The sequence below is a fragment of the Aquarana catesbeiana genome, linkage group LG05, assembly GCF_042186555.1.
Source record: "Aquarana catesbeiana isolate 2022-GZ linkage group LG05, ASM4218655v1, whole genome shotgun sequence".
Classification (NCBI taxonomy): Eukaryota; Metazoa; Chordata; class Amphibia; order Anura; family Ranidae; genus Aquarana; species Aquarana catesbeiana.
The window spans coordinates 511,110,839-511,128,985 of NC_133328.1; the positions used below are offsets into that span (position 1 = coordinate 511,110,839).

Below are 18,147 nucleotides of genomic sequence, written 5' to 3' on the forward strand. Positions count from 1 at the left end.
AAGGTCTCTAACATCCACCAGCTCCATGATGTCATCATGGAGGAGTGGAAGAGGACTCCAGTGTCAACCTGTGAAGCTCTGGTGAACTCCATGCCCAAGAGAGTTAAGGCAGTGCTGGAAAATAATGGTGGCCACAATAATTGACACTTTGGGCCCAATTTGGACATTTTCACTTAGGGGTGTACTCACTTTTTTTGCCAGCGGTTTAGACATTAATGGCTGGTGTGTTGAGTTATTTTTAAGGGAAAGCAAATTTACACTGTTATATAAGCTGTATACACTACTTTACATGGTAGCAAAGTGTAATGTCTTCAGTGTTGTCACATGAAAAGATATAATAAAATATTTCCAAAAATATGAGGGGTATACTCACTTTTGTGAGATACTGTATATATATATATATATATATATATATATATATATATATATATATATATATATATATATGGTAAATAAGGTAAAAAAATGGCAAAATAATAAAAAAAAATTCGCATTTCTGCAATTTTCCTTCACTTTTACCTTCACTTCAAAATAAAACTGACAGAGCCTTCTCACTAATATGATAGTACATAATTGCAATTCTTATGTAATATATCAGAATTGGAAAGCTCAAAGCGAAAGTTATTGTTTTCATTTTGAAAGACTTTTTCCTGTTGAGGCTACATTGCGATGCGCACATGAAAACACCGTTTATTTGTGTAGATTGTTAGTGTAACATTAAGAAAAGTTTAAAGGGGTTGTAAACTTTCGTGCTTTTTCACTTTAATGCATTCTATGCATTAAAGTGTATTGCTAGAGAGTGTTTTTTTGGGGGAGAGTGCATGTAATCAGCACAGGGCCAATCAGCACTGTCCAGAGGGTCAGGGGTCCTGCAGCCTTACAGGACAGCCAGAGTAGAATGAAAACTCCTCCTACAAGCTTCAAACAGACACTAGCCACAAGGTTGCTATATACTGGTGATGAGAAAAGGTATTTAGTAGTTTATATTTACTAAAAACGATTGCATTTCCATGTTCTGTGTACTGTGGGAGCACAGATATAGTGAATGCAGGGTCCTGGGTTTAGTAACACCTTAAAATTCTGAATGACATTGCTCTCAATTTTGAGAGTGTTTGATGCTCATGTAGTAAACGAAAATGCCATCCAGGGCACCTGATATACTGTAGAGGAGGGATTTTGTAAATTGATTTATTTATGAGTTTAAATGATGGGGGCTAATGCAGACCCTCCCCCATACACCTCTACAAGAAAACTTCACTTGTAATATTGATTTATTGCTTGCTGTTATCGGCAATCTTTTTCACTATTGCAATAATCTGCAGAAAATAAAAGGAAAACTAGCCTCTTACCATAGAAGCAAATGTTAGGTATATTGAAAAGGTTGATGCACAGACCAAGTCCCCCTGGCACAACCTACTCTAACACGTTTTTTGTCCTACAGATGTAGGAGTGAAATGTGTCACAGCTGGTTGTGCCAAGAGGACTAGTCTGTGCATCAGTTCTTTCAATAAACCTAACATTGGCTTTTATGGTGGGCAGCTGTTTTTCCCCTTTTTTTTGAGGACTGATATTGTGAATGTGGAGCAGTTCATGACCATGGGGAGTCTGCTCCTGACTCTGCAGGAATAGAAAGAAGGATTGTACCTGTAACAGAACACCATTTTTCTAGTATTTTATGGTAATTCGCTATTTCAAGGGGATCCATCTGTACCATGTCTAAAGATGAATGCAGAAGTCACAGAAGTGCTATCATGACACTTCCCTTTTAGGCTCGGTTCACACTGCAGTGATGCAGGAACCCTGCAAATCCATTGGCCTAAGCGAACTGCTGGGAGTGTCAATTGAAAGTTAATGACACCCCCAAATCAGTTTGTGTTTAATTGTGCTGCTATAGTGAACTCTTATGTAACATAAACCTAGGAGCAGATCAGCTTAGCTCCTTGATTTAGTATTGGGCCACGGCTATAACCAGCAGCAAGGGTGTGAATGCCAAACTGCGACTCTCTCCCCCCCCATGATGTGTGAACATCATGTATCAGTAAAAATCACCTTACTCCACCCCACCCCCAAAAATAAAGCAATTGAGCACTAATCTGCACACTCATCCTCCCTAAGCACAATGCCTCCTCAAGCAAAAATTCCCCTTCTTCTCAGTACAAATCCCCCCTCACTGAAATGCCCCCTCCCAGAACCCCCTCCTAGCACAACTCCCCCCCCCAAAAAAAATCCCCTTCCTAGCACTGATCCACCTCTCCCTCCCTCTCATAGCACTCATTGTGCAATTCCCCTGTTCCTCATCCCCCCTCCACTAATCCCCTCTTATATCACAAATCCTTCTCCCTCAAACACACAAACCTCAAATAGGTATATCCTTCTTCCTATGCACTTTTTAACACTTTTGGCAGGCAGCCAGCAGAGAGCGAGAGTCGCCGGGTGCTGCTGCAGTGAGGGATCGCTACATCAAGCACACCGCTGGCTGTCAGATCAGGACTTTGTAGCGTCCGCCCTCTACTTACATTCTTTGCAGACAGGATAGGGGCAGTCTAGGGAGGAGTAAGGGGGTGGGTAAGCAAATTCTGCACAGTCCTGATCTGACAGTTCCGATCCTGGTGTACAGCAGTTGCAAGAGGAAGGAGCTGGAGAGGGAGAGCACAGCCCGCACCTCCTTTCATCTTTCTTCCCATTTTCAGATTTTGCTTGTCACTTCCTGGCTTGGCTTGTCACTTTCTGCAATAGGGTGACAGGAGTAGTGATGTTGCTGTCACTACCCCCCTTCCCTTCACTACTCTCCATCATGATTTCGCCGTGATGGGGGCAGCCGCCCCCCCCCCCCTTCCCTCCTTGTCCCAACCCTGGCTGTTACTGACAGTTACTGATAGCTCTATTGACAGTAAGCGGGCCTTTGCACAAGATGGGACAGGGCTTAATCTTGACTTGGGAAGAAGTCAAGACCCCCTATACTGGGTCTAAAATTCAAGGACATGCAGGCACTACAAGGTAGCTCTGTTAGCATCTTACATAAAATTAAGGCTAAGTAAAGTCAAATCTACTCTTAGCAAACATTTTATCTTAGTTTTGTGGTGAATAAAATCACTGTCATCTTATAATTTTTTTACAGATGCTCAAGTACCCATTTGTCTATTTTTCTCTTTTTTTCAAATTCTCTATGAGAAAATAAATGTCTTCCTAGTAACAGTTGTACACACTGAACCCTGGACATTGGACACAGGAAAACTCCGACAAAGGTGGTGACAGTGACAGGTGCTTTGAAGCATTCTTCAGTACCGCTAGTTTGATAATGTGCCATATGGGGCAATGTTCCATTAGAAAGTATTAATGGGATATTATACTTTATGGCAATCATTTCAGCAGCCTCCATTATCTTTTTGCTTAATATATACAGATATGCATAGTAAAGTTCTCCTTATTGCACAATACTGTATATGTATCCTTGTCGCCAAGCATTATAAAAAGTGAAAATAAATCGTATTTTAAATAGATTACATTTCCCATTTTAAATTAATATATCCATCCCAGGATTTCATTTAATGTATTATTCACAGCTACTGCTGAGAGTTTATTCCATGCAGCAATTTATCACTTTTGCTATTAAGCAGTAATTGCAGATTTAGAAGAAAACGTAAGAGTTCATCCGTCCAATAAATAGTTTCAGTTAATGATTCAGCACAATTCATATGATTAAAATAGGCACAATATCACACTATTGTCTGCTATAGGTGGGTATATATGTAGCGGTGCCCCCGTCGCTGCATGTTTCAGCTCCACACATCACCCTGCTTGGTCAGACATCCATTTTAGGCACACTTTCTCCAGTCAATGAACAGTCTCTTGCTTGTTTTTGTTGTTTTTGTTAGGGGATTAAACTTGGATGGGGAAAAGGGACATGGGATGCCCAAATGATTAATCTTTCTTAGTGGAAATAAAGGTACTTGAATCTAAATTGACAGTCTCTGCTACTTCACATCTCCTCCAGCACACCACTTGAGATCACTGCTTTCCTCTTACTGTCCAATTCTAGATTCCTGTCACTGTTAGCACATGGCTAGGCCTCACTCTGAATAAGTCTTAACATTTTTCTAGTAGCCAATTGCAGGCGGAAGTCTGCAGTCCCCTCTGTGGTAGCAACCATTTTAGAACAAAAAGATAGTTGTGCTAACTAATACTTGGTGGAGTACTGCTCCCAGCACGTCCGATGCAAATCCTGCCAACTCTCCTGGCTGCAGCCAACCCCCCAGAAAGAGGGTCCCTCAAGGGCCACCACAGCCTAATACGCCATCATTCAGTTCTTCCTTCCGACAACTCCTCCCCCAGCAGGCTTACCATGGATATATATAGGAGGCCTGCCCCCTGCCAATCCTAGTTGGGGATTGGCCAGGGCTCCCAAATACACCCCATGTCACTCCAACCCTCTGCCCTGCCTCTTTTCCAGAACCTTCTTACTGGAAACAAAGGAGGCGCCACAGAGCTGAAGCACATGTCAGTCACCTGCTGCTACACAAAACCACTCCCCTGCCCCCAGATCGAAAACAAACAGGCCTAGCTCACAGCTAGGCCTGCCTAAATTTACCTGCACTTACAGTACACACAAAAACACTACTCTAGCACCTACCTACCTAAGGTAGAGGGTGCTACATATAGAAATCACATGAGTCATAGGTACTACTCCAGCCTTATGTGGCTACACACGTTTAAAGTATTACTAAAGGCAAAACTTTTTTTTAGGTTTGGACAAAGTAGAGAGAGATTAGAACACCTATAAGGATTTTATTGCTGTCTGTTCCTCTGTTAGATAGGTTCACGCTCTCTATTTCTACTCTTTATCATTAAAAGTGAAAGTAAAAGAAAATCCCACATTTTGTCCCCAGAAAAGTAATAGAGGGGGGATCTTCCAATGGGAACACTTGTAATGGTGACCTGGGGGGGGGGGGGGGGGGGGGAGGTATTCCCTTCATTTGCAGGGATTTCCTCTCACTTGTTATTTTGACTAAATGAAAAGGCGTGAAGGTAAATCTCCCCAATGGGACACAGATGCCAAAAAAACCTCCCTTACTCTTTCCGAAACATTTTGCCTATAGTTCTACTTTAATACCAGCAGCAAAACCATATGTAATTCAATGCACACATACACTTCTAAATTTACATGAAAAGGGAATGATTTCTACCTTAGCCATTTCGTACATAGTAAATTAAGTAATGAAGATGAAGCCACCACACCAAGTAAACCTGGCATTACCATAGTGGAAGCTCAGTGCCACACAGGACTCCTTAATCAAGAAAACAGGGGTCCTGTGTGTTCCCGAAACACCATTGGTGTAATGCTATTGGCTTTGGGGTTCCGGTACATAATAAAAGGGGACACTCTTCTCTATGCTCACACTCCAAGCTACCTCTGGCATCTATATCTCAAAAGCAAACACAGTCACCAGAAATCGATTAAGGTTCAGTACTCACTAGTCCCCAAGGCATCTGTACACCTTCCAGCTTCCTCCGGACTTGGTCCAGTGAGGGAGACAATCTTTTTCCACACCCAATCCTTATGAAAGTCCCATAGCAAGCTCCGCAAAATGATCACTTTAGGCTCTCAGCTCTGTCACAGCTGAGACCTCAAAGAACAGCTTCATAGTCCAAAAGCTACCTCAGAGGGACAGCCCCCCTCAAGCCTTGGAACCCTCCTGGGGAGAGGGAACAATCTCTCCAGGACCATTTATCAGCCTCCCTAGCCACCTTCATGGACACTCCTCTCCAGGGTTTGACCAGGCCCTGTAAAATATTTAGGCTAGTCATTTGAATCTCCCTCCATATGATCTGGAAATGTCTTCCAGAGGCAGGGGGAAGGCAGGGGCAAGTAATCAAACTCCCAACCTGTGAAACCCTGAACAGACAAGAACAAACAATCACTACCCCTTTGACTACAGAAGGAGCCAAATTCTAAACTTGCCATAGATAGATAGATAGATAGATAGATAGATAGATAGATAGATAGATAGATAGATAGATAGATAGATAGATAGATAGATAGATAGATGTTTACCTTCAGGCTTCTGTAAACAACTAAGGCATGGGTGGGTAAAAAGAGAAAAGTGTTTAAAAGGGAATTGTCATTGTGCTTATAGTAGCACGAGCTACAAAAACCACTTTAAATCTGCAAAAATGTCAACAATTCTGGGTTTTTCTGTCAATATGGGGTGCTGTGTGTACATTAATGAGGAAAAAAATTAACTTAAATTATTTTAGCAAATGGCTGCAATATAACAAAGAGTGAAAAATTTAAGGGGTCTGAATACTTTCCGTCCCCACTGTGTATATATATATATATATATATATATATATATATATATATATATATATATATAGTATATGTGTGGCTCCACCCAAGCGTTCAAAGAAAGAAGTAGGAGGGGTCAGTACTCACTGCAGCTCATTGTTCAATAAGCTTTTTTGGGTTAATGCATGCTTCAGCAGGACTTAGATGCACGCAAAACAGTTGTTGGGGACCTGGCTTTCTTACAGTGAATGTCATTTCTTTCTAAACCCTCCTTTTTTTTGCCTGATCAAAAAAACAAAAAAACAAACAAACAGGTATCCAAATCTGCTACTAAATTAAAGCCTTATCTGTCCTAATAAATCTAATAATACATCCTAATAAATAATAATATTTGACTACCACTACTCTAGTTTCTGTGGCCAGCTTTACACGGGTTGGTGAAAGATCTGAAGACACGCAGAATGGATAGGCGTCAATTTGTGTATACTTGCCTCAATTCTTAGGCTGCATTTACACTTTAGCATTTCATGGGCGTGTGTAAAATTGTTGAAATCAATGTGTGACCATATGCATATGGCGCAAAAACGTGCTTAAACATGCAAAAAGGCACCTTAATTTTGCTTGCATGTACAAAATGCAAAATGGGAATCCAGCCTCAGACTCCATTCACATCACATGTTTGGATGCCATTCATTTTCAATGGCACCTAAACATGGTGTGGTTGTACTGTGATAAATCACGTGGCAGTTGCAGCAAACTGCCAAGCATGAAGCTTGTCACCTAAAAGAAGCTCCTGCTGCTGTTTGGGCGACAAGCTTCACATGCTGCAGTTTCCTGCGACGGCTGTGCAGTTTATCATGAACATTCACGGCAAAACTGCACAGCATTTAGGTGCCATTGAAAATGACACCCGAACACACGTGGTGCATGCAATTTGGGATCTTGGGCAGAATCGCATCGATTCTGCCTGAGATCACAAAAGGCCAGATGTGAACAGGGCCTCACTCATTTAGATGTATCTAGTCCCAACAACAAAAATGTAGAATATTGCAGCTTAAATGTTGTGGCTGCATTCATTTTATTTTTTTGTGGCAGAAACATTTGCAGCAAGTACAGAAAAAAAACCTCTTGACCTTCAGTGTAACTTCTGGTGAGATAAAAAAGCAAATGCAAAAACAGTGTTATCTTTCTTTGCAAATGAATAATCTTATCAACTCATATACTGAAGAGAGGAAGAAATGTTTGAAGTCAGGCCTGTGTGACAACCATGGTTCCCTCTATAGATATAGTAGGGCAGGGACAGGAAATGTGTTTTTTTCCAGGATTACCAGGAGAAAATAAAGGGAAAAAATGAAATGCAGCCTCTACATCTAAGGGCTGGTAAATTAAAGCATATTACATTTTTGTTTGTGAAATGAGATACACTTTGAGTTTCAAAATGGCACCCTATGTATGAAGCAACAAGCATTTTGTTGTAATATGATAAAGAAAGTGTCTGTTGTTTTTTCTTGGTTTTGCTAGAGGATACGCTTGTTTCTTTTCTCCTTAGACTGACTGTTTTATATTGGAAGCTGTGTCTCTGGGGCAGCTGCGGAAGGTGGTAATTGGACATGACAGGGAAGGTTATGGAGCAGGAATATATCTGAAGATGGTCACAGTCAAAGAATCTCAAGATTCTCCTACCGAGTGGGTTTTCCCATTATGGAACTGGTTAGACAGTCACCTGGGACTGTGTGAGACCGTCTGCAAGCTGCACGCAATAGGTATGTCTTACGTGTGAATCATAATGCAGTTTGAGTCTTGGAATATATTTCAATTCCGTTTGCCCTTACCAACAATAGAAAAAAAAAAAAATGTTGGAAGATGGTAAAATAGGCGCATTAATAGCTCTTACCCAGCCAAAGAAAAAAAAATTGATTTGCTCAAGACAGTGTTACAAATCTGTTGCCATAGTTACCTATTAGTGCAAGACGCTTTAACCTGTGATATGTCAAATAAATAATCTATGGTTTTCTTACTCGCCTTCAGTTCTTTTCTTCTTTTTTTTTTTTTATTCCCCTGTAAAAGGCAAAAGACTAGCAGCGAGACCCAAACCTGTTGCAGACTCCGGAGGTTTGTGGGTAATTGATATTGCTGGCTCTGGATTCCAGAGTTCAGAGAATTTGAATCGCTTTTCTCTTTGGTTTTATGACAATGAAAAGAAAGAGCTAGTGGAAATAACAGTTTCTGAAAACTCACTGCAGATCGAGGTAACCACATAATAATACTGTTTCATTCTCGTGTATAAAATGAAAAGTATCCTAACCCTAAATATGTTTCTTGCCTAACTGTCAGCTGCCCAGGGAGAAACTCACACACCACATAAATATTAATATTACCAATTTATTCAGCTTATGTACAAACAGAGATCTTTTCTGCTTTACCCTCTTACCCTATCATTCACATTGGTATATTGATAGGCTCCTAGCTGTTAAAGCAACTCTGTCACTTACTCAAAGTTTACTTAAAAGTGCCATACCTGCAATGAGGTATGCATAGGAATATTTACTTTTCCTGCTGTCTTCTTCACTTCTAAACACCACCCCACCACAGAGTAAACCCTGGCTGAAGGCTTTTTTGAAACCAAAGACACAGTAGTGACATGGAGGTTGATGGAAGGAACCATTCGGTGCTTGAGGGGGAGACAGAAGAGTGACACACTCAGAACTGTCGAAATTGAAAGAGACTTCACCTAGTAATTACTCTGTAGGAGAGGAACTGTTATGCCGCGTACACACAATCGGATTTTCCGACGGGAAATGTGAGCTTGTTGGATGAAAGTCCAACCGTGTGTATGCTCCATCGAACATTTGTTGTCGGACTTTCTGTCAACAAATGTTGACTAGCAGGTTCTCAAATTTTCCGCCAACAAAACTTTGTTGTCGGACTTTCCGATCATGTGTACACAAGTCCGTCGCACAAAAGTTCACGCATGCTCGGAATCAAGTACGAGCCAGAAGCGCTCGGTCTTGTAAAACTAGCGTTCGTAATGGAGATATCACATGACTATTGAACTTTCCTTTTATCGGCTCGTTGTACATCTTGTACGTCACCACATTCCCATGTTCGTAGTTGTTGGCCAATATTTGTGTGATAATATATGTGCAAGACAAGTTGGAGCCAACAACCGTCGGAAAGTCCGATCGTGTGTACGGGGCATAAGTGCTGAAAAATTTTGATTTTTTTCAATTTCTTTTTCGGTGAAATAGACTGAACCATTGGTGTGCACAGCCTATTGCATTAGGGTGTGCACCCCAAAGCACAAACACAAATGTATGTATATCAGAAGAGCAGTGGATGGTGTCAGTAGAGCATGGATTGTTGTCAGTAGTGCAGTGGATTGTGTCAGTAGTTTTTTTTATTTTTATTATTTTTTATTATTTTTTTACAATTTTATTTTTTAAATTATTTTTTAAAATATTATTTTTCATAACTTTTTTTTACAATTTTTTTTAGGAGCCCTGTTGGGGGGGCTTTAGTGAAATAGCTAGGGTCTAAACAGAGGGAAAGGGACTGAGGATGGAACTTCCCCAGTCCCTTTCTCTGCAGCCTCAGCTGCACTGGATAGTGAATAAATGGGAAGTGTTCTTTGTTGAATGGCTTCCTGTTCAATCACAAACTGAAGAATAATAAATATAGTTTACTATGCTTCAGTTAAGAATGAACACAGGAATGATTGGTACAGATCACTCACTGTGTTCTTTCATTCATCCATCCTGAAAGATCCCCAGCAGCAGCCGGCTGGAGACAAGAGGTGGGAAGCTGTCAGCACTGCAGGGTGGAGGGGGGGTAGAGAAGGCACCAGGTAGCAAGGAGAAGTAGCACCACACAGGGTGATTAGGGTGTGCCTGGGCGCCCCTGGCACACCCTGTGCACACGCTTATGGACTGAATATTTTTAGAACATCAATAAGAACCAGACAGAGTTTTTAAAAAAATGTTCTTCTTCATCCAAAACTAAAACAAACCATTTGGTTTTATATACAGTATAAAGCTGTGTCTTTGTAAAACAGTTGTGTAGTCAGTTTTACAAAAATATGACGCAGTATTTAGATAATTGCCTAATAATTGCCTAATTAAACATACTTACTTTGTTTCATAGGAAGAACTACAACAAATAAAAGACATCAGTAAGGTACATGTTTCCTGGTCTCATCCACAAGTGTCCACACCATGGTATTTATCCTCCATACATATGAAGCACACAGTGACTCATCAGGAGATGTGGCTCCATTTTGATTGCTGGATGCGGCCTAATGAAGATAAGTGCGTGGAGCTTCCAGCCCTGTTTCCTGACAAGGATCCTCTCCCTGGTAAACTCTAAGTTCTCTCTGTTGATCTGTCATTTATTAATAGTAGAACAGCAGTCATTACACATGAGCATTTCATTTATTTTCCAGTGGTGGAGTATACAGTTAATGTACACACCGGAGATGCAATAGATGGAGGAAGTACTGGCGTAATTTACATTAGCATGGAAGGAGAGCTTGGTGACTCTGGAAAGCAATTCTTAAATGAGTCTGGCACAGAAATGCTTTCTTTTTCTGCGAGACAGGTAAGTAAACAGCATCATGCATTTACTTTATGAAACATAATATCTACTTTAGACAGCTTATAAGTCCAGAATGTTAGATTACCCCTAAAAACATATTGCCATAGCTACAGAATGACTAGAAAGTGAGAGGAGACTGTTCTGAAAACCTCCAAGCAATTCTAATGCCGCGTACACACGAGCGGACTTTCCGGCAGACTTGTTCCGGCGGACCGGACTCCTTCGGACAATTCGATCGCATGTGGGCTCCAGCGGCCTTTTTTTTCCGAAAAGTCCTTTTTTTGACCCGACTCGTGTCCGGTCAAAAAATCCGCTCATCTGTATGCTAGTCTGACGGACAAAAACCGACGCTAGGGCAGCTATTGGCTACTGGCTATCAACTTCCTTATTTTAGTCTGGTCGTACGTCATCACGTACCTGATTAGAGCCATAGGCTCTAATAGGCTTCAAATTAGGGTGGACTCGTGGCGCAGAGCATTGCGCTCGGAGCACACCCAGGTGTGCTAGAAAAGCAAATGAATATTCGCTTCTATAACAATGAATCGTCTCTCCGCCAATCAGGAAGCGTGGGTCTGATAATCATCACCTGATTGGCTGAAAGGACAGGCGATCCTATTGCACGTGGAAAAGAGAAACTGCACTGTTTAAGGTTCAATCCAAACAATAGCTTGTAGGTGTCAGGATATTAAATTAGTGATAGCTCAAATTCAGATCCAAACAAACACCCAAGTGAGCCTGATCAACGAATAAGTGCCACACCTTATAAAAACTTGCTTACGAGATGGCAAGCAAAACCAAGCAGATGGCTATAGCCCAGCCAAGGCCTTTTCTTGTGCGGGAAGATGGTCTGGACATGTGTGGGTTAAATTGATTGCCTACATTCTCCAAGCACCCTGGCGCCGTGGGACTCCGGTGGAACTCAGCATCTCAGCGGGGCATAGGAGAGAAGACCACCCATAGCATAATATTGCTTCAACAGGTTTATTAAAAAACACAGTATTGCACTTACATTTAAAACGTATAAAATTCGCACATTTTCAACAGAGCCAGCTGGCTGCAAAACAAATCCCGTCCTCCTAGTGAGACAGCGTGGTGACGTCAGCACGTATCCTCCTCCAGACACGTTTCGTCATAGAATGACATTGTCAATGGGGATCCTATTAGACGCCTAGCAGGAGGAAAGAAGAGACGCACGGCGGAAGCATGGAGGACACAGGAGCCACTGGCTGACATATAAAAAGTCCTGTGCACAGCTGAGACTAATTAATCAGGTCTGCCTACCAGTTAAGATGTGAACCTTGAAATGGAGGCATATTTCCACTCAAAACTCTACAAAGCATATATGAGAGTATATGCTATTGAATTGAGCCCTGTGCTTTCCTAAAGTATTTTTATAAAAATAACAAACATGTTATACTTACTTGATCTGTTTTGAAGGGTTTTGCACAGAGCGGCCCCAATCCTCCGCTTCTGGGGTGCCCCGCTGGCGCTTTAATGGGGGCACCCATGTGGGCTCGCTGCCGAGTCCCATTGCTGCATCCATTGACACAGACAGCAGGACTCTGCCCCCACTCCCGTGTCACAGGATTTGATTGACAGCAGCGGGAGCCAATGGCTCCTTCTGCTATTAATCTGTCCAATGAGTATAGAGACAGCGGCTGGAGCCGCTGGGCTTGTGCACATCGCTGGATCAGATTGTGGGGTCTGGGGGGGCAGCTTCAGCACAGAAGGTTTTTCACCTTAATGCATAGAGTTCTGTATTTACAGTATAGAACTCTATAACACAGTAACACAGCTAATGGGTTTTCTGCTTTCCCGAAAAAGTATAAAATGCAAATCTATGTTTACAGAAAATAGATGTTCTGTAAGTTAGATGCATATTGATGAGACAAATAAAGCAACTGATATTTTTTTAAGTGTAATTGCTGAAGTCTTAAGAATAGGTAAACTTCTGCCACATAGGTTAACTTGGCCTGCTACTATACTCATACATATGGCATGCCATAGTGAATCAAGCTTAAAACCTCAATTATAAGCACTCAGAGACATGAGGTCATTGTCCCTGTCATATTCTATGTACATTTCATTTAGTACAAATAAAATATGGAAAAACAACATAATAAATACTTAGGAATACAGCTTTACCCCTCAGCATGATTACATTTTATGTGTCCTTCTGCTGAAAGCATTTCTAAGACAAGTGTTATTATAGGTCTATTTATAAGCTGTGTTCTCACACTTCAAAGGTTACTTTGCAATATGCACACGTTTAGCTAAATACCGCTTTAAATTGCCTATATACAGTAACTTTATATACATCAAAACATCTTTGCACCTATAAGGTGGACAATGACAGACAATCCATGGAGTAGATCAGCATGGTAAAAACAGAAGGCAAGAAAGCAGCTATTTCTGGGATTATGCATCCTTAGCATGGCCATATTATGTACCATAAGGTAATTATTCTCGCTGAGTTTCTAGAGCAGAAAGATCAGCACCAAACCACAAAATGTAAATGGTCTATGGTTTTCTTGCTTTAAAGATTAGCTGGATACTGTATGACTATCCATTTGTGTGTAAATTCGTCAGCAGAAGTGAAGTGAGGGTTCGTCAAAAGAAATCTCTTTGTAATATAGACTAATTCCCTTTTGCTCTGCAAAAATCATGTTTGATAGGCTGTTTTTTTTCAATAGGAGCTGTGCATGTATAGCATATGGCATGCTGTTATTAAAAAAAAAAAAAAAAAAGAAGACTGTTTTTATACAATATAAATTCCAAATTAATTCAACCTTCTCAATGGTCCAGAGTCCCTGGTACAAGTAATAAATATGCACCAAAGCAAGGAACCTGATTAACCGCTTCAGCCCCGGAAGATTTTACCCCCTTCCTGACCAGAGCAGTTTTTGCGATTCAGCACTGCGTAGCTTTAACTGACAATTGTGCGGTCGTGCAACGTGGCTCCCAAACAGAATTGACGTCCTTTTTTTCCCACAAATAGAGCTTTCTTTTGGTGGTATTTGATCACCTTTGCGATTTTTATTTTTTGCACTATAAACAAAATAAGAGCGACAATTTTGAAAAAAACGCATTATTTTTTACATTTTGCTATAATAAATATTGCCAAATAATATATAAAAAAACATTTTTTTTTCCTCAGTTTAGGCCGATACGTATTCTTCTATATATTTTTGGTTAAAAAATCGCAATAAGCGTTTATTGATTGGTTTGCACAAAAGTTATAGCGTTTACAAAATAGGGGATAGTTTTATGGCATTTTTATTAATAATTTTTTTTTACTAGTAATGGCGGACACATCGGACATTTTTGACACATTTTTGGGACCATTGTCATTTATACAGCAATCAGTTCTATAAAAATGCACTGATTCCTGTGTAAATGACACTGGCAGTGAAGGGGTTAACCACTAGGGGGCGGGGAGGGGTTAAGTCAGTACTGGGGAGTGATTCTAACTGTAGGGGGGATGGGCTAGATGTGACACGTCACTGATCTCTGCTCCCGATGACAGGGAGCAGAGATCAGTGACACGGTCACTAGGCAGAACGGGGAGATGCTGTTTACATCAGCATCTCCCCATTCGTCCTCTCCGTGAGGCAATCGCGGGTATCCCCGCGGCGATCGAGTCCGCAAGACCCGCGACCCGACTCACGATGCTCCTGGCCGGCTTGCGCGCACGTGATGGCACGGCGGCATATTCAAAGGGATGTACCTGTATGCCCATTTGCCCAGCCGCGCCATTCTGCCGACGTACATCGGCGTGTGCCGGTCGGGAAGTGGTTAATGGACTACCAGGGCCCAATCATCAGAAATGCTCTAATACAGATATTTTGAAAAAATCTAGCACAGATGTCCATACCTCCCAACTTTTTGAGATGGGAATGAGGAACACCTATCAGCAAAAGTATGCAGGCATAGGACACACCCCTTGCCACGCCCCCTTAAAGGAGAATTGTACAAAAAAAACAAGATTGGTAAACCCACAAGTGCTTTTTTACCACTACTATTCCTTTATATTGGCTTTTGGAATTTACAAATGCAGCAATTTAGAAATCAGGTCAAAGGTTTAGCGCTGGGAAACACTTTTTGAAAGATAAAAAGTGCATTTTATATACATCTATATAGAGCAGACCAAAATGAGGGACAAATGAGGAGGAATGAGGGACAGAGGGACATTGCTCCAAATCAGGGACAGTGCCTCCAAATCAGGGACAGTTGGGAGCTATGGATGTGTCCTTACAACGAGTTAACACATGATGATTTATTTAAAAAGCATCTGATCGCTAAATGCCTGGAGATTTTTACTAACATTATAAGACAGTACATAACATTATAGAGGCTGTAGAGAAGCTCCTCCTAAATATCCAGAATATGTATAACCCTGGTTGTTCACTAGAACTATAATAGTAGTCATAATCAAAGTGTGTTCCAGAGAAAACAACATGGATGATAGTTACCACATTATACTCGCAGGTGAGTTGTCATATTTGTATAATTTGAAGAAAGCATATATTCTTGTTTTTCTCTAAATTAAATTCACAGAGTATATATACAATATATACACTCACTGGCTACTTTATTAGGTAGACCTGTTCAATTGCTTGGTAACACAAATTGCTAATCAGCCAATCACATAGCAGAAACTCAATGTATTTAAGCATCTAGACGTGGTGAAGACAACTTGCTGAAGTTCAAACCGAGCATCAGAATGGGGAAGAAAGGGGATTTAAGTGACTTTGAACGTGGTGTGGCTGGTGGCGCCAGACTGGCTGGTCTGAGTATTTCAAAAACTGCTGATCTACTGGGATTTTCATGCACAACCATCTCTAGAGTTTACAGAGAATAGTCCAAAAAAGAGTAAATATCCAGTGAGCGGCAGTTATGTGGATGAAAATGCCTTGTTGATGTCAGAGGGCAGAGGAGAATGGGCAGACTGGTTTGAGACGATAAAGCGGCAACAGTAACTCAAATAACCAATAGTTACAACCAAGGTATACAGAATACTATTTCGGAACACACAACACATTAAACCTGGAAGCATGAGGGGGTACAGCAGCAGAAGATCACACCGAGTGCCACTCCTGTCAGCTAAGAACAGGAAACTGAGGTTACAATTCACACAGGGAAAGTTGGTGGTGTTTCGTGAAAATGGTTAGTTGTGTACTTTTGTGTGAGATGCTGCCTCCACTAAGACAACTTCCTTGGTAGGGTCTAGATGAATAAATAAAAGGTAGTGGGTATTGCGCTGCTCTTCTAAAATATGTAATGGATGTGTGTTTCCCTTTAAATCAAAGTAAGCTAATTGTAAATAGTGCTTAGTGCTCTGTGCTTCTCCATACAACAACACATTAAATTAGGTAAAAATAGATAAACATGCAATCAATAAGTTGATAATGTGACAGGTATTCTATTAAACCAAAAGTAAACATTAAGCTCTGTGTTATAACCTTTCATTATATATGCAAAAAAAAATCCATGATTAAAATTCAGTTAATACATCTATAAAGTGACAGGTGCTTCTATGGACCAAAAAAATAGTAAATATTAAACTCTATGGTAGTTAGTTTAAATGACCAATCTATGAGCAATAAAGTCCTGGTGTAAATAATCAGCCCATATATGTTGGAAAAAAGGATTTAAAAATAAAGTGACAGATGCTTTTTATCCGTGCTTGTAACAGATATATGCTAGTGCAGGTGTTCCATTCTGTGCTCCCCGTATGCTACTGCTATTGGAAGAGCAACAGCATGTAATGTAAAGTTGTTAATAAACAGACAAAATACTGTATGCATTATACCTATCTATGCAGCAGGTGGCACTTTGTAATTATAGTGTACAGTTTTTATATTCTATGATATAACAGAATGTATTGTCTACCTATGCTCAATGCACTCGTTTGTGTTTTCTTTCTGTTCCATGATGATAAAGACATGTTATGATATTTCTCCATGACAGTAAAGTATTCTCTGTATCCAAGAAGCTTCCAGCGCTTAATTGCAATACTCTGCACAATAACTGCACCCACCGGAGGGCTATCCCCTCAAGGGGTTATCTCGCATTCACAGCTATACTGCTGCATGACAGGACACACTGTCTGGGCTGTCTCTGCTCCACAAGGCTGGCTACTGCAGAGCTGCTGATCAAATGTAACCCTCTCAAAACGTAACCACTCATCAAGAAATACAGCAATTGTAGCAAGATGGCGCAACTCCTGATGACGTTGTGCACATGAAACGCGTAGGGAAGAGATTCCAGCCTCATTGCGTCACTTCCTGATCCTCATGCTTACTGAATACTGATAAAGTGTAAGTGCATTTCTGATCGTTTGAATGGAATGAAAAGTCAAAACGATATTGTGCTATGGGATGTCATCTCTCTTCACATTCGACTGAGACGAATGGGCTAACTGTTAAAAGGAGAAAGGAGAGGAATAGATACATACAAACGTGGATCTGTGTCCTTTCATACAGCAGTATAGCCCTCCGGTGAGTGCAGTAGCATAAGAGGAACACAAAATGGAACACCTGCACTAGCATATATCTGTTACAAGCACGGATAAAGAGCACCTGACGCTTTATTTTTGAATTCTTTTTAATTTCTTTTTTCCCAACATATATGGACTGATTATTTACAATGGGACTTGATTGCTCATAGATTGGTTATTTATACTAACTACTATAGTGTTTAATGTTTACTATTTTTTGATCCATAGAAGCACCTGTCATTTTATAAATTTATTAACTGAACTTTAATCATGGAATTTTTTTTTTTGCATATATCATGAAGTGGTTATAACACAGAGATTAATGTTTACTTTTGGTTTAATAGAACACCTGTCACCTTATCAACTTATTGATTGCATTTTTATCTATTTTTACCTAATTTAATGTGTTGTATGGAGAAGCACAGAGCACTAAGCACTTTTTACAATTAGCTTACTTTGATTTAATATTGCCTGGTCTCAATTTCAGCTGTGACATTCAGATGGTAGGGTCAGAATTTGAACAACATGGAAGCATGGATCCATCCTGCCTTGTATCAATGGTTCAGGCTGGTGGTGGTGCTGGAATGGTGTGGGGGATATTTTCTTGGCACACTTTGGGCCCCTTAGTACCAACTGAGCATTGTTTAAACATCACGGCCTACCTGAGTATTGCTGCTGACCATGTCCATCCCCTTATGACTATAGCGTACCCATCTTCTGAAGACTACTTCCAGCAGGATAATGCGCCAAATAAAATCTATTTGGTGCCGCA

The 18,147-nt window shown here is 40.7% G+C and overlaps 1 protein-coding gene across 4 annotated transcripts in view; it reads left to right on the plus strand.

The window, feature by feature from the left end:
* RP1 (RP1 axonemal microtubule associated) overlaps window positions 1–18,147 on the plus strand; it is a 580,110-nt gene that overhangs the window by 416,818 nt on the left and 145,145 nt on the right. For all 4 annotated transcript variants that reach the window (XM_073631609.1, XM_073631611.1, XM_073631610.1 and 1 more), the window contains 4 exons: window positions 7,836–8,049; window positions 8,354–8,535; window positions 10,427–10,637; window positions 10,725–10,879. In XM_073631609.1, the coding sequence (XP_073487710.1) occupies window positions 7,836–8,049; window positions 8,354–8,535; window positions 10,427–10,637; window positions 10,725–10,879 (762 nt within the window). The remainder of the gene's footprint in view (window positions 1–7,835; window positions 8,050–8,353; window positions 8,536–10,426; window positions 10,638–10,724; window positions 10,880–18,147) is intronic.